This window comes from Ziziphus jujuba, chromosome 12, assembly GCF_031755915.1.
Source record: "Ziziphus jujuba cultivar Dongzao chromosome 12, ASM3175591v1".
In the NCBI taxonomy this organism is placed as follows: domain Eukaryota; kingdom Viridiplantae; phylum Streptophyta; class Magnoliopsida; order Rosales; family Rhamnaceae; genus Ziziphus; species Ziziphus jujuba.
In genome coordinates, this window is record NC_083390.1 from 20,966,909 (window position 1) to 20,992,804 (window position 25,896).

Consider the following 25,896-nt stretch of genomic DNA (forward strand, 5'->3'; position numbering starts at 1 on the left):
GAAGTTCTTTGTTTTTATTTTTGTTTCTTTTTTATTTGTGGTCAGAAATTTTTTTTTTCAAGTTTCTGTGCGTTGCAACGCCTCAAACAGCTTTTATAAATACTTCTTAACAAATACTGCATATTAAATTTAGTTATTAAATAATATAATAATATATTAATAATAAAAAAATTAACATAAATTAAATATAAATAAATGAAATTTTAAATGGAGAACTAAAGCTCAAGGCAAACCAATAAAACTGTACTATATTATTTGTATCTAAAATGTTGATAAACAAATTGGAACCACTAGTATTATTGCTAAGCAAATTCTATATAGAACGATAGATCCAAAATTCTAGATGACAATTGAAGGAGTCTAAACCTCTAGAAATTCAAAATCATCATATATATATATATATGATATATTTATTTATAACCTATATAGCAAGGACTTGACTCCAAGTTTCTTTCAATGGCAAAATATCTTAGATTTATAATTGCATTCTTAATACGTCGATTAGATTTTTTTTTTTTATTGAGGTAAAAAAATAAAAAAGCTTTTCTTTTAATTTTTTGTTATGAAAAAAACAGAAAAGAAAAATAATCGACATTGAAAGCGATCAAACACTCACTAGTCTCGTGAGTGTTGACTTGGCCCCAGGTTCGAAGATACACGTTGTAGACCTTTCCCATTAGAACATTCATAGCACACTTATTTTTTTAATTTTATTTTTCCTTCAGAATCACTTTTATAATAGTATTTCTTGCTAGTATATACCTGAGCGTTCTTATAGACGGGCGCAACAAGGAAATTGAACTTAGGGGCCATAGATAAAGTTTTAAACAAATATATTGTATACCAAATGAAAATAGTAAATGTAAATGAGAAAAAAATAAATAAAAATTCTAAAAAACTATTATGATAAATAAAATTATACTTATCCATCTTTTTATAACTTTATATAAGTTAAAACATAAAAAAATAAATAAAAGCACAAATTATGATATGGGTTTTTTTTTTTAAATATATTTACAATATAAATGGAATTCATTTTATTTGTAGTAAAAATAATTGATATTTGAATTAGAAGCTTTCTAGTAACAATTTTATATTTTATTTTTGTATTGATTAAATGAAAATTCATGTGGTATCTTAATTATGGAATGGCCAAATACTTAATTTTTTATTAATTTTAAATTTATTTGAAGCAACTTTAAAGGGTTTGGCTCCCGTCCCTGCTTCTAGAAAGATATATATCTGAACGGTTTTCCCGTTTTGGTACTATTTTGAGCGTTCATTTGTTGAATTATTTGATGCTGCTGCTTTTAATTGACTTCGAGTCTTTTCTTGTACTTTCTCAATAATTTAATATTAATAAATATATATTTCTTCTTATTCCTTGTTGAATATTTCTAGGAAACTAATGGCTTGATGGAAAAGCGGTTTTGAATCAGTAATTAATTCCTTTTCTTTGTTTCATCATCATTTTTGTTTTTCAATGTTACTGTTAAATAACCCATCTTTTTTAAATAATAACGTAAACGACCTTATATGTTTGCAACGACGTCCCTGTCAGTCTAGACTCGAATTTATTTTGCAAAACTATATATTTTTAAAATTTGTTTTGTAAAAATTATCGTTTTCGTTTTCCTTTCAATTAATTTTTTAAGTGGCCAGAAGTGGGTGGTTTTGTTTCTGGATATTTCTGTAGCTATCTATGCCCATCTAGTAAAAGATGTCTCAGATATATATATATATATATATATATATAGATATATGTATAGAGAGAGAGAGAGAGAGAGAGAGGATCAGCTTTCTACGAAATGATACGGTAATTTTGGCACACAATTTTGATATAATTTCCAGCCATCAGCTATCTAATAGAAAAATATAATTCAAAAATCCGACATATTATTTAGCGATCTCTCTCATTTTGAAACCTCAAGAAGTTGGTAATTTATTTTATTTTATTTTTGAAGAATACACGTAGGAGGAAAACAAAATAAAAATTTGCTCGTTATGTCGACAGGAAAATTGAAACTTTGGGGTAGTTTTCATCGTACATTTCTTCTCAATAATAGCATGTATTAATTATCCTATTAGAATATTCTAATTTTATCAATTAAGCTAAGATGTAGTCTAAATAAATTAGGATGAAATTGATGAAATTTAAATAATTAATTCATTCTTATTGATTTGTATATATTTTAATTTTATAAAATTAGAATCTATCCATATATATATATAAACATACCAATTAAATATTATCACATCATGATACATCATTTCATAAATAAAATTTTGTGAATATATATAACATATATATTATATAATTTTATATGTAAAATCAAACAATATATATATAAATTAAAAATTTTCACATGTAGATGTAACCGGTAAATCTGGTAAAATCCAGATGTCCAAGTGTGTAAGCTACTTAATGGAATGATTTTAAATATTAATAACGATGAAATAGTAATGCTAGTTGCATAAAAGTAACTTAATTTATAAAACTATCTTTTAATTAATATTAGCTTATTTTGAAATCTCGTTTAAATTTTTGAAAGTTGCCTCAACTAAAAATTTCGAACATCATTGTACAAGTTGTTAGTGTACTGCATGGATTTACGAATTACAATGTGAGCACTAGGTTCAAGTTGAAATAAAATATGTTTACTAACTCAACGTTAACATATTTTGAATTGTAGGGACTACAAAACTACTATCGTTTTGCCTTCCTCATTGGTCCTCTCCATCTATATCAATAGATTTTTTTTTCTTATTAAATGGACGACTTTATTATTTAGTTTATATTTTTGGAAATTAAAAATATTCTATTGAATTATAGTTTAAAATATCAAAATTTTCTGCTAATTTTTATTTTTTTGAATATATGTAAAGGAAATTTAACTATTAAATGAAGACTGATATAATTTTCATAATATTCATTTAAATTTTGAATTTTTTTATAATTTTTATTGAAATTTTCATTATAATATCTTTATCAAATCCTTCATAATTTTATTAAAAATTCATAGTTTCTATGGAATTCTTTGAAATTTCCATAAAAATTTTAGAAATAAGTATGATTTTTTTGGTTAAATTTTTTTATCAAAAATTGTTTTAAATATTATTGATATTTAATAAAATTTTTTGGCAAATTAATATTATTGATATATTCTATGCAAATTTAATTGTCAAATGATTATATCAATGGTATATTAACAATTACATGTAAAATTATCAAATAACTAGATATATATTTCAATAATTACTTCTTACATTTCATATTTTAAAATGAGAATGAGGAATATACAAATAATTTTTAACCATGCAAAAATTCTTTATAGTACTAAAATGATATTTATAAAATATAATATATCTTAATTAATAAATAATTTTAATAAAAATTCATTTTTTTTGTATTTTTTATTAATAATAATATGTTTATGAACATTAACGTTTTATAACTTGATTGATTAAGAGAAATATAATATCTATTTAATATTTTTACAATTTTTATAGTCAATTTAATAATTAATTAAATAAATAATCTAATTCAAAAATTTTAATAATAATTTTTATTTTTTAAAATAAATTTTCATCAATTTTTATTATTTTGTATGAGTTTTTATCAATATTTAATAAATTTTTATACTTCCAAGGATATTTCTATGTTTTGAATCATCGATACTAAAATTTTAAATTTTGTGTTAAATTGAAAATAATGATGTTCAAATTCTTGAATTTAAAAGTAAACATCATACATACTAAAAGGACATTTACAAATGCCAACTACATTATTTCTACTCAAAGGACATTTGCAAATGACAATTACATTTACAAATAGTGCAATTAGTTCTTGTTATTATTTATGAAGGGCTAAAATGTCATATAAATAACCGAAATTTATGAGGTAGGAGCGCCAATGAGGATATGTTGTTTTCTGATTTTTCTTTTATATATATATATATATATATATACACTGATTTTTCTTTTATATATATATATATACACATATATAGAATAATGTGATTTTTTTTTTTTTTTTTCCCTGATCAGAGACCGGAGCCAAACAGGCTCTTAAGACCACTTACTAATGACTCTGCAGGAAGGAACACCTCCCATGCAATCATACAAGAGTAGTTGTTTAACATGTAAACCAATACTACAAAAATGACTTAAATTTGCAAGATAGTCAACAACATAATTATACTCCCTAAAAACATGTGCAATCGAAGGATTTTGTTGACCCATAATCCTGCACCACTCCACCAAATCACAATGAGATGTCCGCTCCAGAAACAATCTAAAAAACAACATGTTCTGAATCACACTCAATCTAGAATAAGGCAATTTTAATTCATGAATATTATATAAGAAAATAATAGTTTTACTGTTGGCGATCTTAAAACGGATTTTTAAAACGTATTCTTATTTTATCAAAAGAAAAAAAAAAAAGAAAAAAAAAACGTATTCCTACTTTTCATGTCGTATATGGAATAATCTCTTACGTATTGGAATAAATTAATACTATTATTAATAAAAAATAAATAAATAAAGATTTGAAAACGATAACTTTTTGAATTTTGTAGTATTATAGGCGTAGTTTATAATAAAGACATGCAAGCCACGCGTTATGATGAGACAAATACAGCACTAGAACAATTAATTTCATGTCCTGTATAAGACGGTTCACTTTTGTTTAATAAAAATATAATATTTAATTAAAAAAAAGAAAAAAATGTTTTCCATAAATTACAACACATATTTGATTTTTTTAACTAAATTATATTAAACAAGTTATACGCCAAATTTAATTTATATGGCATTTAATCGACTTGCTAGTAAAATAATTTTTTAAACTTCCTGTTGTTTTTCTTTTTAATAAGTGGAGGTTCTCTTTTAATTATTAGTTATCTTTTGAATTAGAAGTATTCTTTTTTTGTTTTTTATTCAAATTTAATTAATCTTTTACTAATTTTATTTTTACCTGTTGTATAATCTTTTGTTTCATAAAACATATGGTATAATTTTGATTTTAAATCCAGATCAATCCCCGGATTGCGGACCTTCATTAAACCTACATTGATGAAGAGTGTGTACATAGATATTTATATATATATATATATATATAAAGTCCTTCTACAGTCAGGACAGTCCGGATAAAATCGCATATGGACCATAAAAAACCGACGCTATACAAATAAAAAACATCGGCTTTTCACTTAGAGAAAAAGACAACGCTACACGAAAAAAAAAAAAAACGTCGACTTTTCTTAAAATATCATCTTTGCTTACACTTTGCATCGACTTTGCTCTTAGTCCGCATGCAACTTTATTCAGACAGTCCTAACCATAAAATCTTTATATATATATTATCAATCACTTCATATATTAAATTTTTCTATTTTTTCTTATATTTATTATATTCATTTTTTTTCTCTTCAAATGATTATATTTTCATTGAAATATAATTAGATGGGGGAAAAAAAAAACACCCTTAAAACTAACCATGTTATTAAATGATAATGAAACATTTATATTTAAATGACAAACTGAGAAATTTTTATTTTTATTTTTATTTTGTTTTTAGACAAGACAAACTGAGAGTCTGAGAGTAATAATTCAACATTTGTTTGGATTATGATTGTACCATGCAATGTAACAAAACTACATGAAGCTCCGTGAAGTGATATTCTTTTTTTTTTTTTTCTTTTTTTTCTTGTTTTCTTTTTTTTATATATAATTAAAACAATTTAAGTCTAATGGACAAGTTGGTGTCTCCCCTTTGATTTTATAGGTATGGATATGAAGACATACCAACTAAGCCTTTAATAATTATGTCATGTTGATTAGTCTAGCCTTTAATAATTAAAATTTGGTAAATGATTTGTTGAAGTTAAGAAATACGGCCACAGTTGGCACTTTTTTTTAATGTGAGTGGTTTTTAGTTTTTCATTTTTCATTTTTTTTATTTTTTTATATTTAATTGTCTATAATTTACTTATCTCAAATGTTAGTTAGTGGTAATAATTTGTTAAACATTTTAAACAACTATAAACTTAAAATAAATAAAAAAATAATACAATTTGAAATTGTATTCACTTTGCTATTATGTATGTTTTGTTTTTGTTTTTGTTTTTTTTTTTTTTAATACTTAGCTCTATAGTTTACTTAGATGTTTATCAAACTTTAACTAAAATAGTCAAGTGAGGTTGGTCTAGCTCTCATATCTAAACCGTGAGATCGTAAGTTCAAGATATACTCCCCTCCCCTTTTGAGTATGCATTATTGCAATTCGATAATATAAAAAAAAACTCTAATTAACTCTTGATTTAAGCAACTTTCACACTAAAAATTAATCATGTTTACTACGATACCAACATATTAAAGCATGTCCAATAACTCCGTAAATTGTTTTCTATGTGCACTTATGTTGAAAGTACTTCTAATCTATCTGGCATAATGCCTACTTGATAGACATTCAATCTAAATTTCAATGGTTCCAGTTAAATCATAATTAAATAATAATATTTATATATAGCTTTCCTCAAAAATAATAATTTATTTATCTATTTTTCTGTTAAAAAATATCTTAATAAAGAATATTTTAGTGAGTCATATTGCCTACCAAACTATCTAAAATAAACAGTATTTTAACAGTATTTATTATATTTTTTTACTATATCAGTTTGACACAATAAATAGACAAAGCCATTAGAGATATTTTTATTTTTTATTTTTAGCTTCGTCTATATTTCTAATGTGGTAAGAATAATATAGCAATTCATTGAGCCATTCAAGATGCTCTTAGTTCTTTTTTTTTTTTTTTTTTTCCTTGTTTCGATAATCCATCAAATTTGGTGAAAGGCTTTTTCATTAATGGATACAAGGGTTTTTCTTGTTCACATCGTTAGCTATAAGGAAAAAACTATTTTTTTCCTTTCCAGTAATGCCAAAAGCAGGTTGATTGTAAAAGACGAGTAGCACTAGCCAAAGATAGCTACTGATTGTAATCCACTATGAGGGATTAACGCTGGTGGTTATTGTCAAAGAATCATATGCATTTCACTTCAACAGGTTATTTTATTTTATTTTAGAGATTTCGGATTCAAATTTAGAATAATTAATGAATAAATTACAATATATATATTTGCAACCAGGCTGTTTTCGCAAATGAGTTAAGTGTTGACTTATTGGAGTTTTTACCATACTTAATAATAAACTTAAAGGAGTTAATAAGTTTATTTCAAATAGAAAGGTAGAAAAAAGAGTAAGAATATAACAATAAAAAAGTATATGTGTTTTGTCTATATTTTATTGAAAATATAAGCTGAATAAGTGCAATTATCCCTAGCTTTTACTTTCAGCTACCTTACTCTTGCAATTTTTCTTTCTTTTTGTTTTGTCCTTATTTTTCCCCTTTTTTTTGTTCCCCTTTACGTACCTCTTATCTATATCTGCAATATTATTTCTTCTATAAGTTATTTGTCAACATTTTCTTCCTTCCCCCATTATCATGCATGTTGAAAGTATGTACACCAAAAAGAAAATTTTCTCTGCCGAACTTCTCGGAATGATTAGACACTCCAAAAATTAACCACCAACATCCTTACAAGTATTGACATCTTTGCTTTTGAAGACATAAATATAGATGGCTACTGTATATATATATATCTATATAATCGGCATTCCATGCATAATTTTCTCCCTCCAGAAATAATATTTTATGGGTTATACATTAAGTATTCACGTCCTATTTGCAATGCATGCATTGGAATTAATGTATCTAAACATTGTAAAACAAACCAATTTAATCTATTTGGTGTATATATATAATTTTCAAAAACTAGCAACAGATGCCAAAAACTTGAACATCAAACCGGGTGGAAAATTTTCTCCTTTTATTTTCCTAAATAGATTTTTATGAAACATAAACTAAAACTGAGATAAATATTTCTGTTCAACTAATTTAATTTAACTTGATGCTCTACGTTTTATTTGAAATGTAGAGATCTATATTCTGTTAATTTACCTAATTGACCGTGGATATATTTAAGGAGTATTAGAAGAAAAAACATCGACAAAATATTAAAACCAATAAAAAGGTATACGTGCGTACTCAACGAAAAATACATTCTCACGCTACCGCATATGGAAAGCCCTATTTTAAGTTTCATAATCTTCAACAATTTTTAAAAATACTATGCACACCAAATTTATTTACCTAATTTTGTTTACATTCATATGTTATTTATGAGAATAATTTACATACAAAGAGAAACAATCAGATCCAATATGAACAATAATAAAATAATATTTACATTATTTGGAATCTAATATTTGATAAAATTTTTTTTTTGATAACTTGTAATATAGTTTTAATCGTCAACTAAACATGTGTTTAAAAAAAAATAAAAAAAGGAAATAGCATGCAACATGTTGACTGTACAAATGAAAACAAGAAAGCGAGGTGGCTTTTTTTGGTGGCTTGAAGGCTTGAACAGTACGAAGCACTGATGACACATATTAAGTGTCTAGAAAGTCAAAGAGCTAGTCCAAACTGACTATTCTTTTATTCATTAAAATATATATTATATATATATTTTTTTATTCTTTCGGACATATAGGACTCTGCTCACCATAGCTACCCAAAAAAATTCTATATATAGGACATAACCATTCTACCAACTTCCATATACAAATTACAAAGCCTTTTAAGCTCTCTCTTTGCTGGAATATCTGCCTCAGAGGAAATTACAATTCCTTACCAAATGGAGGACCAATTTTTCCTTTCCCTGTCTTTTATTCTCCCAGTTTTAGTTACGGTTTTCCTCTTTTACATATTCAAATCGAAATCCCAGAACAAACCCAATCTTCCTCCTGGTAGTTATGGATGGCCAGTCATTGGTGAAACTCTTGGTTTCATGAATGAACCGCATGACAAATGGATTGGAGATAGAATGAAAAAATACTCATCAAAAATCTTCAAGACCAAGTTACTCGGCGAACCAGTTGTTTTCCTCTGTGGAACAGCTGGTCACAAATTCATTGCTTCAAATGAATTGCAAATGTTTCTGGCATGGAGACCAAAATCCCAGCAGAAAATTTACCGATCCTCAACAGAAGCAGAGTCTGCAACCCCCATTCCTCGCCAAACCGAAACCCAAATAGTTCGAGCACCGAATTTCCTTAAACCTGATGCGCTGGTTCAATATGTTGGAACCATGGATACTCTGGTTCAGGAACATTTGGATAGATATTGGGTTGGTAAACAAATTGTTGATGCTCACAAGCTTTCACTGCATCTTTTACTAACTCTTGCTTGTCGATTCCTCATGGGTTATCAAGACCATGCTCGAATCGAAAAGCTTTCAGATTACATGAACACCGTTATGTTTGCTCTGGATGTTATTCCGTTGAAAATCCCAGGAACTTGTTTCTATAAGGGATTGAAAGCAGCGGAGTCTGTGAGGAAAGAGATTCGGGTGTTGATCAAGGAGAAGAAAGTAGCCATGGCTAGTGGAGTTGAGATGCAGGATATATTTTCGTTCATGATTAGTAGACCAGACCCAAGTACTGGGAAATTCACGCCAGAGGATGATATTGCTGATAAAATGATGGGTTTGCTCTCTGCTGCTTTTAACTCACCCTGCATCAATATCACTTTCATTATGAAGTTTCTTGCTGAAAGACCAGAGATTTTACAGAAAGTCAGAGACGGTAATTCTTTTTTTTTTAACCTTTCTATTATTATGCTTTTTAAAAAATATATTTATAGTTTGCAAAAATTTAATATGGGAATAATGGAACTCATGAGAATTGTTTTTTGAAAACAGAACAATTTGAAGTAGCAAAATCGAAAAATCCTGGTGAGCCACTCAATTGGGCAGATATCCAAAAGATGAAATATTCATGGAATGTAGCACTAGAAGTAATGAGGCATAGACCACCAGTTCAAGGTTTCTTTAGAGAAGCCACTACAGATTTGACTTATGAAGGTTATACAATTCCAAAAGGATGGAAGGTATGTATACATTTATAAATAAATAAACAAATAATTAAATGAAAACATTTTATTAGAAACACTTTCAATTACTGAAATTACTAATTTTGTACTTTTCTCGCATACGGTTCTTATTATACATTTTGTATGGATTTTGATGTAGGTATGCTGGTCAGTTAGCTCTACAAATATGGACCCGGAATTATTCCCAGAACCAGAAGTGTTTGATCCAACAAGGTTTGACAGAGGAGCTCCACCACCATATTCCAATGTCCCATTTGGAAGTGGACCAAGATCTTGTCCAGGAAAAGACTATGCTCGCATGCAAATTCTCACTTTTCTACACCATGTTGTGAGAAGGTTCAATTGGGATTTAATCAATCCTGATTGCAAAGTTTTAGGAGGAATGAATCCAATCCCAATTGATGGACTCCCTATTCGCCTCCACAAGTACTAATTAAACCCACTATATGTACCACATCGATGATTTCAATTGTTTTGTAATATCTTTGCCTTTATCCCTTGGAAATTCATTTGTTTCTTCGTTTAACATTCCCCCTGGTTGGGTTACGTCCCCTAGTTGGGTTATGTCCGGCTAGCTTTATTTTAAATAAGTCACTTGAATACTCCTATAGGTGACAAACATGTATTTTCTTTGTGCAATTAGTCTTTTTTATCATTTTGTTTAATATAATTAATAGTTGCATATTTTTCATTTTGTTCAAATGAATATTCTCTTTCGTTAAATCATATCGTTCTTTCAAGTTTTATAATCTATTTATACAAATATGAAAGCAATTGGATTTTGCTATGAAACTTCCGCACTTAATACCGTATACGATTATTAATTCAGGTACTTGATCGCTATGTGTTACACATTTGCTTCATTTTTTAATGGGTAAAAAATAAATCGAAATCGAAGACCATTAATTTTACTCCTACATCTTCAACGCGGACCGAAATATTCCCTTAAATTGCCATATTAAATATGTTTATTATGTATAAATGTAATATAGCCGATTGAGGATTCAGTGGTATCTGTTGAACTGGCTTACGGAATTGCAAAATTAGCACATTAAAAAGCCTTCACAATATTGTAAACCCAAATAATTAAAATCTAATTGAGAGCGTAGTGTTAAATATAGATTAAAATTGTCATTGGCCATACGTTTTTTCTTTTGGTTTGAATTCATTGGACATACATATGAACATATATATTCTGTACTACTAAATAAATATATAAATTTATATATATCTGATAAGTACTAGTCTAACCACCCCCCCCCCCCCCCAAAAAAAAAAAAAAAAAAAAGAGAAAAAGAAAAAATAACTGTAGCAATAGTCTAAAAATCTGATAAATATGTTTTGCATTTTCACTATATTTTAACTAAAATTAGAATTCTTAAACAATAAATTAATGTTGAGAGTGGTCACAAAAAATTTAAGATATACAAACTAATGTTTCACCTATATCCTATTAGGGGTATAAAAGTTTATTAGAATTATAGTTTGACCCATTTAAGATTATATAGTCTTTAATTACAACCTTTAGGTACAAGGAAATACCCTTTGATTACAATTATATTTAAAAAAAAAATGATTTTAAAAATAATTTTGCCATTGTACTCGGTTGGAAATATTGAGCTGCCCTCTTAAATGGATCAAGTCACTTGTAGTTTTTAAAAAGAATTTTGTTTGTTTGTTTGGAGAATTTATAATTTAATTTTCAAAACTTAGAATTTTGAATGATTTGTTTGAAAATTTGAACTACACATAGTGTTGGACTAGGCTGCTCACGTTCCAGAATCAAATTAACCATAGCTCATTGAAAAAAAAAATAAATTTGGAACTTCAAAATTTTGGAATTTGATTGATTTAATAATCCAAAAATATTTGCTTAAGTTATTTGACTTAAAAAAAAAATTGAAGAAATAATTTTAATAAGTTTTACGCTAAGACTTATGCGTAGCATAACAAGAAGAAAGAAACAACCCAACAAGGTTGACATCCCTCAAAATTTCAATCATATACAAATATCCTTTAGCGTTTATTTGATCACTCTTAATTTGGTGGAGATATTCAAATAATTTTTAATTGGCTGAATTTATTATCCTAAAAATCTTGATTTAGGTTGAATTATATGCCAAATAATAAATTCATAATAGATCATTTGAAAACAATTTTACTTTTATTTAGGTACAATTTTTAATAATCATTTATTTGATATGACTATTAATTTCAAAAGCCCTCTTTGAATTATTATTTAATAATTCTTTTAATTTTATTGGACAATTAAAATATATTAGAGATTAATAGTCTCTAAAATTAATTAGATATTAGATATTTGATTTAATTGTATGTCAAAATTAATTTAATTGGCAACCTTTGATTTTGATTGGTGGAAAGCCAATTAATGCTAAATCAAAAAGTCTATTTAATTTATTAGACAATTTAATTTAATTAAAACAATCCATTTATAACACTCATTTTTAATAATCTATAAATTTAATTGAACATTTAAATTGTGGCCCATGAAACTAATTAGATTCTTAATTTATCACTAATAATCCAATATTTGTTTGGATTACTAATAAAATTGGAATTTTAAAATTTCTGGCCATCTAGCTAATTAGTGATTTGTGGGGTTACAGGCTCAATTAGCTAAGTCCAATTAAAATTGAATTGAATTAAAAAGAACTCATTTAAATTTTAAACTATTGACATTCATAGAAACATTCTAAGATTAAGGTACTGACAGAGAAAAACATCTAGTTTAGAAAAGAAATTAATCCATCAGCACCTATAAAAGCCTAAGGTAATTCCTAAGTTATTGACTTTTATAAGAACAACTTAGAAGTAAAACACTGACAGAAAATATAAATCCATTAAAACCCATAGGTCTAAGGTAATTCTTAAGTTATTGATTTTTCTAGGAATTTAGCTTAGGATTAAGTTATTTGACTAGGTTATCCTATTTAGAAATAATTAAAAAACTCTTAGAGGTTGCACATCAGGATAGTGGTCTTACTGCTGCTATCTGATCTGGGTTTTTCGCTGATGTATTCCTCTTTTTGGTTAATATAACCTTCCCTTTTAAGCTAAAAAAGAAGATTAGATAAAGATTATAATATAAATAGGATAACCAAATTTCCATAATTCTCTCTCATTATCTTCCTTTCAAAATTTTTATTTATTTTGTTCTACTTTTTTTTAATTTTTTTACCTTTCAACAGACACATTAGAATATTCAGATTTAGGACAAAGCAATTTGTACTTCCAGTTTGTTAAGTTATGAAAACTCCAGTTAGTTAAGCTATACATATTGTGATTAGAGAGGCAATAGGAGTTTAGAATTGTCTTTAATGATTCTGTCCAACTATAAAGCTTTATCATATTAAGAGAAATAGACAATATTGGAGAAATAGACAATGCTTGGAAAAAAAAAGCTTTGTCAAGCTGATAATAGTAAAAAATAAATAAATAAATAATTGCTTTTGTCAGTAATTTAATTTTCTCTGTTGTTCCTCCCCTTCAGTCCCAAAAAACAGAAAATCCCATAAATTCAGAGTTAGACACAATCTTTTGTATAATCTTATGTGGAACCCATAACATATTTTGTGTCAAGTCCTTGGTAATCTCGGGATTATGCATTTCTTTTTCCTCCCAAAACTCCAACTCTCTCTCTCTCTCTCTCTCTCTGTAGAAATACAGTAATGGCAAGCAAAAGAATAACAAATGAAAAACGATGCTTTTTCTTTTCCCAGACCATTGTGAAACCAAAGACTCAACAACTTCAACCCGAAAAATGCCACTCCTTAATCAAAGCTTGAGCATCTGACAACCTCCGACCATCCACTAAACTGTGAATTATCGCAAACAGGAGACTGCGAGTAATGTTTCAAATTCGGACAAAATGGAAAGAAAAAAAAAAAAAAAACTTTGATCGAATATCCGGACCCAACTGCAAATTTTGATGGCACCGATAAATAATTTCAACTACAAATACTAGGTTTAAACGGAAAGTGCAATTTCGCAAGGAACATTGATTGGGTTTAAAAAAGAAACGTCAAGTTCGTGGACTGGGAATTAAGGAATATGGGAATTAGGGAATATAGATTGGAGGCCTGGGTTTTGGGCATCAAGTTATATATTTAAAAAAAAAATATATATATATATATATATATACACTTTCTGCTTTATCATGGATGGAACAGATAGAGATGCACAGATGAGATGATTTATTAAAGTAAATAAATAAATATTAATGCTATTTTTTTTTATGATTAATATTTATTTTTGGTAGTATTTTGTAAAATTTTCATCTTTCATTAATTTTATTATTGACATTTTATCTCTTATATATATATATATTTTTTTAAACAGATATTTTAGTTTTTGAATGATATCAATTTTTTCATTAAATTATATTCTCTTATATTACTATAATAGATTTTTTTTGAACAAATCGAATTAAATTTTCTAATAGACTTATTTAGATGTTAAAATAATAAATTATATGAAATTCTATAAAACTAATTATCAATTTTTTTAGGGATTACAAATATAGTAGAAAAACTATATCATCGATAACAAGTTAAACGTTCAAAAAAATAATAATAATATTGTAACTTAGCCCACCCAAAGAAAGAATCATGATCACTCCGCCCCTGCTTGACGAAATGCAATATTCACTATTATGGCGGAAGGTGCAGATTTTAGTTCTTGGGGAGGGGAGGTTTTGCAGCTATATAATGAGTTGAGCCCTCAAATGGGCAGTGGTCATTTTCCAAAAAAAGGTTATGGGAAAGCAGCATATATGAATCAGATTCAAGTTATTCCTAATGAACCCCCAGAATATAACTCAGAATATAGAGATCCATTATCTTATCACCTTAAGTTGTATGTGGATGTACTATATTGTCACAATGTTATGAAATATGTGACAGCTGGGCTATTATATTTTCTTTGGAGGTCCTGGAAATTGTGGATTTCAAATGGCATAATATAGGGTTTCTTTTGCACCATTTATTATGAGAATAAACTCAATGGCTTTTTGCCTACGATTTTTGTTACCTCTCTGAACAAAGTTTATACTTTAAAATTTGAAAGGAGAAAAACTGTTTGGTCATATGGAAAATTTTGAATATCATATGACTAAATAAAAATCTTTAAAGTTGTAGATGCGATCATCTAGTTTTAAACTTTTGATAGGTAATTCAATTAAAAAAAATAAAAACTTTTTAACTAGTTCAAATTTTAAACCAAAAATTAAAAATGTATTTTTACTACAAACAATAAATTTTTTTAAATTATATACATAAAATAAAACATATACATGAAATTCAAGCTTGCTTCATAAACATACATATTCTCAATTATAGAATAAGAAGTGGAGTTGGAAATGATGTGACTAATGATTTGGTACTTGGCTCCTCTTGAGTATCGTTGGGAATCTAGTGCTGATATTTCTGATATTCTTAATATTAAATCTTTATTTACTCGTTGCAATTTTAATACCATTTCTTGTGGGGTTAATAAAATTTTTAATTGGATAGCCAAAACATGTACTTAATAGATCTCTTCCTTTGTATTGGGGTTTAAATATCCCTTCTGAACTTCAAAAGTTCCTTGCTGCTGTTTTAAATGAATCTAGTAGCTCTCTCTTTTACAACGAATCTAGTTCCTTATATTTCATCAAAAAATGAATCTAATTCCTTACCATCCAAAAATCTTGATGCCCAATGGTGCACTAGGACAGTTGGACCAATGAAGGCCAAAAACTAGAGGAAAAGAAAATAAAAAAAAATGCTTCAGCATTGGGTTCAGTGCAGCACGTGATCAAGACGCAAATAAAGACAAAAGAAAAAAACAATTGACGACGACAAACACAAGCGCACCTACACCCATGGTTTAAAATATCAGAAAAATTTATTCTGTGGGTATGAGGATTCCAAATCGTATCCTTGTTCTAATATACAGAATCTGTTAAGCAAATAAATAATTTATGGATTCAATATAATTAATTATTTACTTATAGGATTTATTTATATAATTAATGGAACTGAGTTATTCTATTATTTTATAGTAGAGTTTTTGGTCACATATTCTCTATAATACTCCAGTTGATTCATTGGACTGGAGGACCAACTCTATTTATAAACTCAATGGCTTATCCATATTTTTTCTATTATTATTATTTTGTGCGTATTAAAAATTAATAGAGAAGTCTGATTTGCAGAGACTATAAAAGGTCTAGGACAAGCAAACAAACATATGCACTATGGTATTTTGAGATTAGGATTTTCAGATATCTGAGAGTGATTTGAGAGTAGTGTGTTCATATATATTACTTTATATTATTTTCTATTTTGCAAAATTAAAAATTTAATTTATCAATGGTTACATTTGAAGGTTAATAATTATGGAATTTATTATGTATATTTAGATCTTCAAATTCTAATAATTAGTATCGAAGCACATGGTTAATATGCATAATAAATTATTTTGAAATTTGTCGTTATAATTATATGCGGCCATTGAACTTTGTTCGTGTATATTGATGACATGATATTTATTTTATAATTATTCTCTCATCCTTGTGATTCTGCTATTACATGCTTGTTTCCTGAAATCCAATATGTGATATTCATTTGTGTTTGCGGCTATTGATTGTCTGCAGATCCAAATTTTAAGAATGGAATTTTATTGATTAAGTTCTCTTCTCTTGTGCAATAATGGGTTTATATTGAGTTTGTGCAAATTATGTGAATTTTTGTTTTAGTTCGAATTAAGACCTGGGTATGGTGAAAAATTCTTCTTTATTGTGTTCTAATTGGATCTGAAAATCCTTAAAAAAAAAAAAAAATTCAACCGTATATTGCTTTTGCAAAATTTTGAGAAAAAAAATTGTGTTTTGCATGAATTTTTCTTCTGGGTATTGTTGGATCTTGTTCTCTAAACCCTTTTGAATTCAGATAAATAAATAAAAAAAAAATTGAGAAACCCGGTTTTGGCCGAACGATTAAGTTTTCTTGGGCATTGATTTTGGTTGCTAAAAAATTGAAATTGATTTGTGGAAAACATCACCCAAGAAAAGAGGAATCAAATGGCACCAAAATTGTAGAAAACGATTACCGGCAAAGAAATTTCCAGGCGGGTCGAATAGGCGGGTCGCGTGACCCGTTTGGAGCGAAACCGGGTCGCTTGTGACCCGGTTAGCTGAAGAAGATGAAACATACGACATGTAGATTTGGCTAGTCTGCTGATGTCAGTGTGATGATGTCATCACTACATGTCATTTGCTGACGTTAGCATGATGATGTCAGCAGCCAAAAATTTTTTAAAAAAGATTTTGAAAAAAAAAAACATGTTTTCTTACTTATATTTATTCTCATTTATTTAATTTATTGTTGATTAATTATTTATTTATCTATTGTTTTTATTTTATTATTATAAAATAATAAAATAAATAAAAATTTGTTATTTATTTGTTTATTGGTAATTAGTTCATTTGTTTATTTGTTTATTGGTAATTAGTTCATTTGTTTATTTGTTTAATTATTTTATTCTAAATTTATTAAATTGAATTAAATATCTATGTTTGGAGAATTGGATTGTGTTAGCTTTACCTAAAGAGGTTTTGTGCCTAGTTGATATAGTAGTGTGGAATTTTAAGTACTCACCTATCATGAGACTTATTTTGTCTGCATTATGTGTACCAATGTAATGTATGTTGACATAGTGAATGAGATATTTTATATTTACCTATTTCATGAAATTGCCAATATATTGTTATCTCCCACTTATTAACCAGAGTCTATACGGGTAACTCGGCTACCATGTCGATGGTTTTAGTTACTTTGTATGACGCCTGGAATGACAATGGAAGTTGATTGAATGCCATGAATCGTAGGTTCTGAGTTACACTATCGATGATTCAGTTTAATGCATTTGATTGTGGTTATTTGGTTGACTGTCCGTGGCCTGCGAAAGAGTATCTTTAGTGCTACAAAGACCCTAGCGATATTGATTTTATGTTATGTGATAAAGGGCTGGAAAATAGTTATTGTTTTATATATATTAAATGCTTTATTGTGTTTACTATTTTCACAGTTAGTAGCACCCCGAATATTCTGCCTATGACTGTCATAATGAAATTGGATGGGACAAACTATCAGAAGTGGAAGAAGATTTTAGTTATGAATTTGACCTTTATGAAATTGGATTTGGTTTTAGAGATAATTCACCAGAGATACCAACTGATGAGAGTAGTGCAGCAGATAGGAAACTTTATGAGGATTGGAGACATTCTAATTAGTGCTGCATGATGATGATGGAGAATCATATGGATGAATCAATTTATGCAAGTATTCCAAAAGTGGAAATTGCAAAGGAACTTCTTGAGGAGATAAGAAAGAAATTTGTCAAGTTTGATATGAATGAGAAGCATTATTATTTGGACCTTTTGAATAATACTAAGTATGATGATGCTTATCAGATAGGAGAAATGAAAGAGTACTTCAATGGAAGATGTGGCTAATGCAATAAAGTTGGACACAAGAAGATAGAGTGTTGGAATTGAAAGGGAAAGTAAGAGAAGAAAGATAATATTTTAATGATTGAGACCAATATTGTTGATGTGCCTTTGAATTCTTAATGGTTAGATACTGGAGCAACAATTCATGTTACTAATTCATTGCAATGGATGATAAGGCAAAGGGGACCAACCAATCTTTAGCAGCATGTTTATATGGGAGATAGCTCAAGAGTGAAAGAACAATCAAGTTGAAGCTTGCTACTGGATATGTTTTAGAATTACAAGAAGTTTCATATGTACCCTCAATTAGGAGAAATTTATTATCTATTTCTCTTTTGAATAGTCAAGATTATAGTTTCTTGTTTGGACATAAGGATGGCAAAGTTGTTTGTTTGGGAACTTTATGTGGCAATTTATATACACTTGATTTATTTAGTAATGGTCTTAATTTTTCTATTAATTTTGTTGTTGCCCCTATTATTGCTTCTAAACGTCCAAGAATTAATGATAATTCCTCAATATTGCGGCATAAGCATTTGGGACATATTTCTAGATACAGGATGGAAAGGTTAGTGAAGGATGAAATATTTTCTAATCTTGGTTTCTCCGATCTGTCGACTTGTGTAGAATGTGTGAAAGGGAAGCTAACTTCTAAGGTTAGAAAGGATAAGATGGTAAGGTGTGGAGATATTTTGGAATTAATCCATACTAATATATGTGGACCTTTTACTTTAACTGCTTTGGGTGTTTTTAGGTATTTTATTACCTTTATTAATGATTTCTCTTGTTATGGACATGTTGAGCTTATCCGTGAGAAGTTGGATTCTTTAGTTGCTTTTAAGGAGTTTAAGGTAAAGATGGAGTTTCAAAAGAATAAGAAAATAAAAGCTGGGAGGTCTGATAGAAGTGGTGAATTTTATGACAAATATGATGAGACTGGACGGAACCCAGGATCTTTTGCAATATATTTATGTGAGTGTGGCATTGATGTGCAATATATAATGCCTGGTACACCTCAGCAGAATAACATAGTTGAGAGGAGAAACCGCACTTTGTTGGATATGGTGCGACCTATGTTGGCAAATTCTAGTTTGCCAAATTACTTGTGGGGAGAGGCTTTAAGGACGGTGGCTTATATTTTGAATCAAGTTCCAAATAAATCCGTTCCTAAGACTTCTTTTGAGTTGTGGTCAGGAAGAATTTCTAATCCCCAAATTAAGAAGTTGGATCCTAAAATTATAAGTGGGTATTTTGTTGGCTATTGTATAGGATCTAAGGGTTCAAGATTCTTTTGTCCATCTCACACCACCGGAATTGTAGAGTTAGACAGGGCTATTTATTTTGAAGATGATTTTGGGTTTGATGATAGTAATGTTCCAAGGGAGCCTCAATTTAGAGAAGAAAATGTAATCAGTCCTAGTGTTTTAATTCCTGATAGAGATATTATTAATCCAGTAATTAATGAACCAGTAGTTGGTCAGGATGAACCCATTGTTGAGGAGCAAGAAATTCCAGCTATTGTAGATGCTAATGTGCCTTTGAGGAAGTCACAAAGGACTAGGAGGTCTGCTATTCTTGATGACTATGAGGTTTACTTGCAGAAGCATGAGTTTGACATAAATGATGATTCAGATCCAATCATTTATGAGAAGGCCATAAGCAGTTCGCACTTAAATTTTTGGTTGGATGCCATAGAAGATGAAATGAAATCCATGGCATCAAATGGAGTTTGGGATTTGGTTGAGTTACTAGAGGGTAACAAGCCTATTGGGTGCAAATGAGTCTTTAAGACTAAGAGAGACTCTAATGGTCAAGTGGAGAGATATAAGGCTAGACTTGTAGCCAAAGGCTTTAGCCAGAAGGAAGAAATTGATTATACAGAGACATTCTCTCTTGCATCCACAAAGGATTCTTTTAGAATCATTATGACGATTGTGGTGCATTATGATTTGGAGTTGCATCAGATGAATGTCAGAACTGCTTTTCTGAATAGTGATTTATTTGAGGATGTGTATTTGGTTCAACCAGTTGACTTCCAGCAAACAGGGAATGGTAATTTGGTTTGTAAGCTTAAGAAGTCAATTTATGGTCTTAAACAGGCTTCGAGGCAATGGTATCTTAAGTTTGATAAGGTTGTCACCCAAAATGGCTTTAAGGAGAATGTTGTTGATAGATGCATATATATGAAAGTTAGTGGGAGCAGTTTTATATTTTTGGTGTTGTATGTTGATGACATACTTTTGGCTATTAATGACACTGACCTGTTGGCTGAGACAAAACAGATGTGTGCAACCATTTTGATATAAAAGATCTTGGTGAGGCTTCTTTTGTTTTGGGCATCAAGATTGTTCGAGATAAGACTAATTATGTGTTGCAATTGTCTCAGAGAGCCTATATTGATAAAATTCTTAAGAGATTTGATATGCATAATTGTTCTCCTGGAAGTGTACTGATCACGAAGGGTGAAAGATTTTCTAAGGATCAATGTCCCAAGAATGATAAAGAGAAGATGGCAATGAGAAATGTTTGCTATTCTTCAGTAATGGGTAGTTTAATGTATGCTCAAATTTGTACATGGCCTGATACAGGTTTTGCTGTGGGTGTGCTTGGTAGATTTATAAGCAATCATGGTTCTATTCATTACCAAGCAGTTAAGAAGGACTTTAGGTATCTTTAGGGTATTAAAGATCATATGTTAACATATCACCATACCAACTCGCTTGATGTAGTTGGTTATAATGATACAGATTATAAATATTGTGTGGATAATAGGAAATTTACCACTGGATATATATTTATTATGGCGGGAGATACTGTGTCTTGGCGGAGTGTCAAGCAATCTGTGACAGCATCCTCAACTATGGAGGTAGAGTATGTGGTGTGTTACGAGGCTACTTGTCATGCAGTTTGGCTTCGGAATTTTATTCGTGATTTGGGAGTGGTTGACTCCATTGAGAGGCCTATTATGATGTATTGTGACAATATTGCAGCAGTGTCTTTCTCCAATAATTTAAAAGGTATCTTTGGTGCGAGGTACATTAATGTAAATTATTTTGTGGTTAAGGAGAAAGTTGAAGAAAGCCTCATTACTGTTGTTCACATGCCGGCTTATAGCATGGTGGCAGATCCACTGACCAAGGCCTTACCAGTAGGCATATTTGAGGAGCATGTGTCCCGTATGGAATTGTTAGGCAGTTGAGACTGTTGTGGGTCAGTGAAAGTTTGTTATATTTTCTGCAGTAATATTCATGTTAAGTATTATTTATTTCTTTGAGTATTTTGATATATTGATGTATATGGATTATTATTTATTTATGAGATGATTTATTACACATATTATTGCTCCTATATTTACAGGCCTTTTGAGACTATTAGTCTATGTATATGTGTATGTTGATCCACAGGTGCCATGGTTAGTCCCTACTACCTAGTTTGGGTATGTTGTTGTATCCTTTTGATACATAATATGTTCGAATGAAATGGTATTAGGGGATTGCACATGGTTAGGTAAATCTCTACTACTTAGACTGAGTTTATGGCATGCAAAGTGCTCAGTTGAAATGGTATCATATTTTGGCATATTTACTGAGAGAATCTCTACTATCTAGTCTAGTATATTGTTGTACCCTGTCAATATGCTATATATTTAGATGAAACGGCATTATGGTTTGGGAGATTCTTTAGTAAGTAAGTTTGGATTATATATGATGATAATTATGCAGTTCGAATGGGAGAATGTTAAATAAATAAATAATTTATGGATTTAGCATAATCAATTACTCACTTACAGAGCCCATTTATGTCATTAATGTGACTGATTTATTTATTATTTTGTAGTAAAGTCCTTGGTCACACACTCTCTGTAATACTCCGGTTGGCCCATTGGACTGGAGGACCAACTCTTTTTATAAGTCTAATGACTTACCCATATTTTTCCTATTATTATTATATTATTAAGTTATTATTATTTTGTGTGTGTTAAAAATTAATGGGTAAGTCTGACTTGTAGATACTATAAAAGGTCTAGGGCAAGCAAACAAACATATGTCATATGATATTTTGAGATTAGGATTTTCAGATATCTGAGAGTGGTTTGAGAGTAGTGTGTCCATAGGTACTACTTTATATTGTTTTCTATTTTGCAGAATTAAAGATTTAATTTATCAATGGCTGCATTTGGAGGTTAGTAATTTATAATTTATGAAATTTATTATGTATATTTAGATCCTCAAATTCTAACAGAATTAGTAGGTGTCATTTGTTCACATAGTTAGTTTTTAGTTTGTAATTTTTTTTTATGTAATTATATGTTAATTTATTTATTTATTTTTTTAGTTAGATTAGTTTCTTAGCCATCCAATTTAATTATAAAGTTAAAAGGAATATGTATATAAATACTAAACCTAACACAATTCCAAATTTTGTTATTTTTTACTTTTTATAAATTTATAATTATTTAAAATGTTTCATAAACTATAACTATCAAAGAGTAATATTTGAGAATAGCAAATTACCTTAAACCAACAACCTTAACATACAACATAAAACAACTCTTATATATCTATATCTATATATATATATATATACGGAAATTCTATGATGAAGATGGTCTGCATGAGGACCGCAATATTAGTGACGGTTTTTCATAGTATTAACGACGGTTTATTAGAAAATCGTCACCAATACTATAAAAAACCGTCACCAATACTGTGGTCCGCATGAGGACTGTACGCACCATAGACGGACTGTATATATATATATATATATATTTGTAGTTTGAAATATATATGATCTGAGAATTAGTTAATTTATTCTCCATATACAAGATATATATATATATATATGTGTGTGTGTGTGTGTGTGTGTGTGTGTATGTGTATATTTATAAATGATTTTATTTAATTAGCCTTGATGAAATTAAGACTTTTATATCAAAACTAACATTAGAATTTTCTTTTTCAATTTTCAAATCATATTAATAATTGAAATTTAAAATTACATTTATCAATCACAGAATATTAATATAGTTCATCTTTCCTAAATAAAATTTTAATACGTCGCTAATTTATGTTTGAACAATTTTTAAATTTTAAATTATAACCTTTTATGTGATTTAACCAATAATAAAGAAAAATATGATATTAAAACCATCAAATTTTTCTAATGTGAGTTTGACTATTCATTTAATTAGTAGAGACATAATATTTTTGATTAATTGTTTATATATAACTAATTTAGATATTTTTTGAATAGATATTTAAGATCATTTGTGTATATTAGAATTGATCTTATGTACATCTATATATAAAAATTAGTAGTTAATTAAAGTCTAGACTTTGAATAATTTGTTATTTATTAGACTACCCTATATATTATAATATATATATATATATATATATATATATATATATATGTGGGGATGACAAAACAACCTGTATAAACCGGTTCCCTTGGGAACCCCCTCCTAATGAGGTGGGAATAGAGATTATATTCCCCGTCCTATTTATATATATATATATATATATATTTATTTATTTATTTATATATTTTAAAATATATACATACACATATTTATTTAAATATAAATTTTTTTATTCAAATATATATATATATATATATTTATGATATTAATCATGTTATGGTTTGTAAATATTATATTTGTATAAATAAATTTTTATGTGAAATAAATGAAAAATATATTTGAAAAATTAAATTTTAAAAATTAAATTTTAATTTTTTTATATATAAACTAGGAAATTGAACCCCATATTGTCTTATTCTCATTTCCATATATATATATATATATATATACACGGTTATGCTATAGAGATGATCAAGTTCACTTTATAAAGGGAAAATTTAATAATGAATATCATTTTGGAAGGGCCATTGTTGTGCTAAAACGTATAAATCTACTATGTAAACATGTTTATTGAAGTAGTGTCCACTTTAGAGCAATGCTGATTTTCTCTAAATGATATTCGATGTTAGATTTTTCCTTTATAAGGTAAACTTCATCTTTTTTATAACAAAACAATATATATCTTGATACGAGTTTGATATAAATATTTTACCTATTTATGAAGAAACCTTATTTGTATATTTAATTGGATTAAAAAATTACCAAGGATTTATTTAAAAACATGTATAGAATTGTGAGCTGGAAATGTTAGGACTTAATATATAAAACATTAATGATATCAAAAAGAAAAAAAAAAAAGAGAGAATAGCATAAAATAATAAAGTTGGGAAAGGTAAAGAATAAATAGTGAAAACAACAATAATTTTTTTTTTTTTAGCCAATATTAGAGGGATTTACCCGACCCGGAGCAATAGTATAAAAATATTTACACTAAGGCAATGAGAAAGAACAAAAAGAGAAAAAAAAGTTTTATATTGATATGACTGTCACATGATAGCTAAGCGAGGTGTACCATATAAGTCTTTAATTATGGAGTTTTTGAATTTTTAAACGTGTGAAGTACATATGGACACAGCTATGCTACAGTAGATGTAACACCCCGTCCCAAATCACATCGGAATTCGTGCACGTTGACCGAGGTTGACCGTTGACCGAGCGGATCAAAAGTTGACTTTTTGTTCCAGTTGAAATTTCGAGTTGACCAGGGTACCATGGCGAACTGCATGATGCCCCGAGTTTGTAGACTAGCAGTACGTCGAAAACGGAGTTACGGTTTGAAAGTTATGGACGTTTGAATTTCGCCGGATACCGTAATATTTTATTATATCTGGCTTAAGTGCACAGTGATGCCACGTGTCATCACTTGATTAGTCCACGTGGAATGAACAGTGTCACACGGTGGCTTTTATTTGACAAAAATCTCGGGGAAGAGAGAGAAAGAGAGAGAGAGAGAGAGATCGACCGGCCGCCGGAATTTTTTAAATTTTCTGGCCGATTCACATTACACGCACCGGCCAGACGGACGCCTCTCCCCATTTCCGGAAAAACCCCAAAATTTCACGGCCGTTGGTCGCCGGACGCTCCCGGATCGAGGCGGCGAAGATCGGCGGCGATTTTTCCGGCCACCGCCGTTTGACCCCTTTCCGGTCATTTTTAGGCCACACGCGCCAGCCACCCCTCACCACCTCCTCAAGTCAGGCCTACCCACCAAATTTCATGGCCACTGGACCTCCGACGCGCCGGGATCGGAGCTTTTTCCGGCGAGGGGCCGAAATTCTTCAAACCCCGATTTCTCTGCCGTCCGGCCTCCGTTTGCCTCACCGCCAGTCCCGTTGGATTCTTCTCCCCTCTATCTACAAATCTACAAAAAATCTCAGCCAAAGGCCACCGCACGCGCCGCCGCCGGCGACGGTTGCCGGTGATCGCGGCGGCTCGCCGGAAATT

General features: G+C 29.1%; 1 protein-coding gene across 1 annotated transcript; it reads left to right on the forward strand.

Moving 5' to 3' along the window:
• Window positions 1–8,678: 8,678 nt before the first annotated feature.
• LOC125418174 (beta-amyrin 28-monooxygenase-like) lies at window positions 8,679–10,720 on the forward strand. The gene is made up of 3 exons (XM_048462132.2): window positions 8,679–9,711; window positions 9,828–10,015; window positions 10,158–10,720. Exons 1-3 carry the CDS (start codon window positions 8,763–8,765, stop codon window positions 10,449–10,451), a joined length of 1,431 nt encoding a protein of 476 aa, XP_048318089.1. The 5' UTR covers window positions 8,679–8,762; the 3' UTR covers window positions 10,452–10,720.
• The last annotated feature ends 15,176 nt before the right edge of the window (window positions 10,721–25,896 follow it).

Excerpts from the sequence above, each read along its gene's own strand:
- LOC125418174 (XM_048462132.2), top strand. The coding sequence starts at position 8,763 with ATGGAGGACCAATTTTTCCTTTCCCTGTCTTTTATTCTCCCAGTTTTA. Across the intron at positions 9,712-9,827 it reads TTTACAGAAAGTCAGAGACG|AACAATTTGAAGTAGCAAAA; the intron begins GTAATTCTTTTT and ends TTTTGAAAACAG. Across the intron at positions 10,016-10,157 it reads CAATTCCAAAAGGATGGAAG|GTATGCTGGTCAGTTAGCTC; the intron begins GTATGTATACAT and ends ATTTTGATGTAG.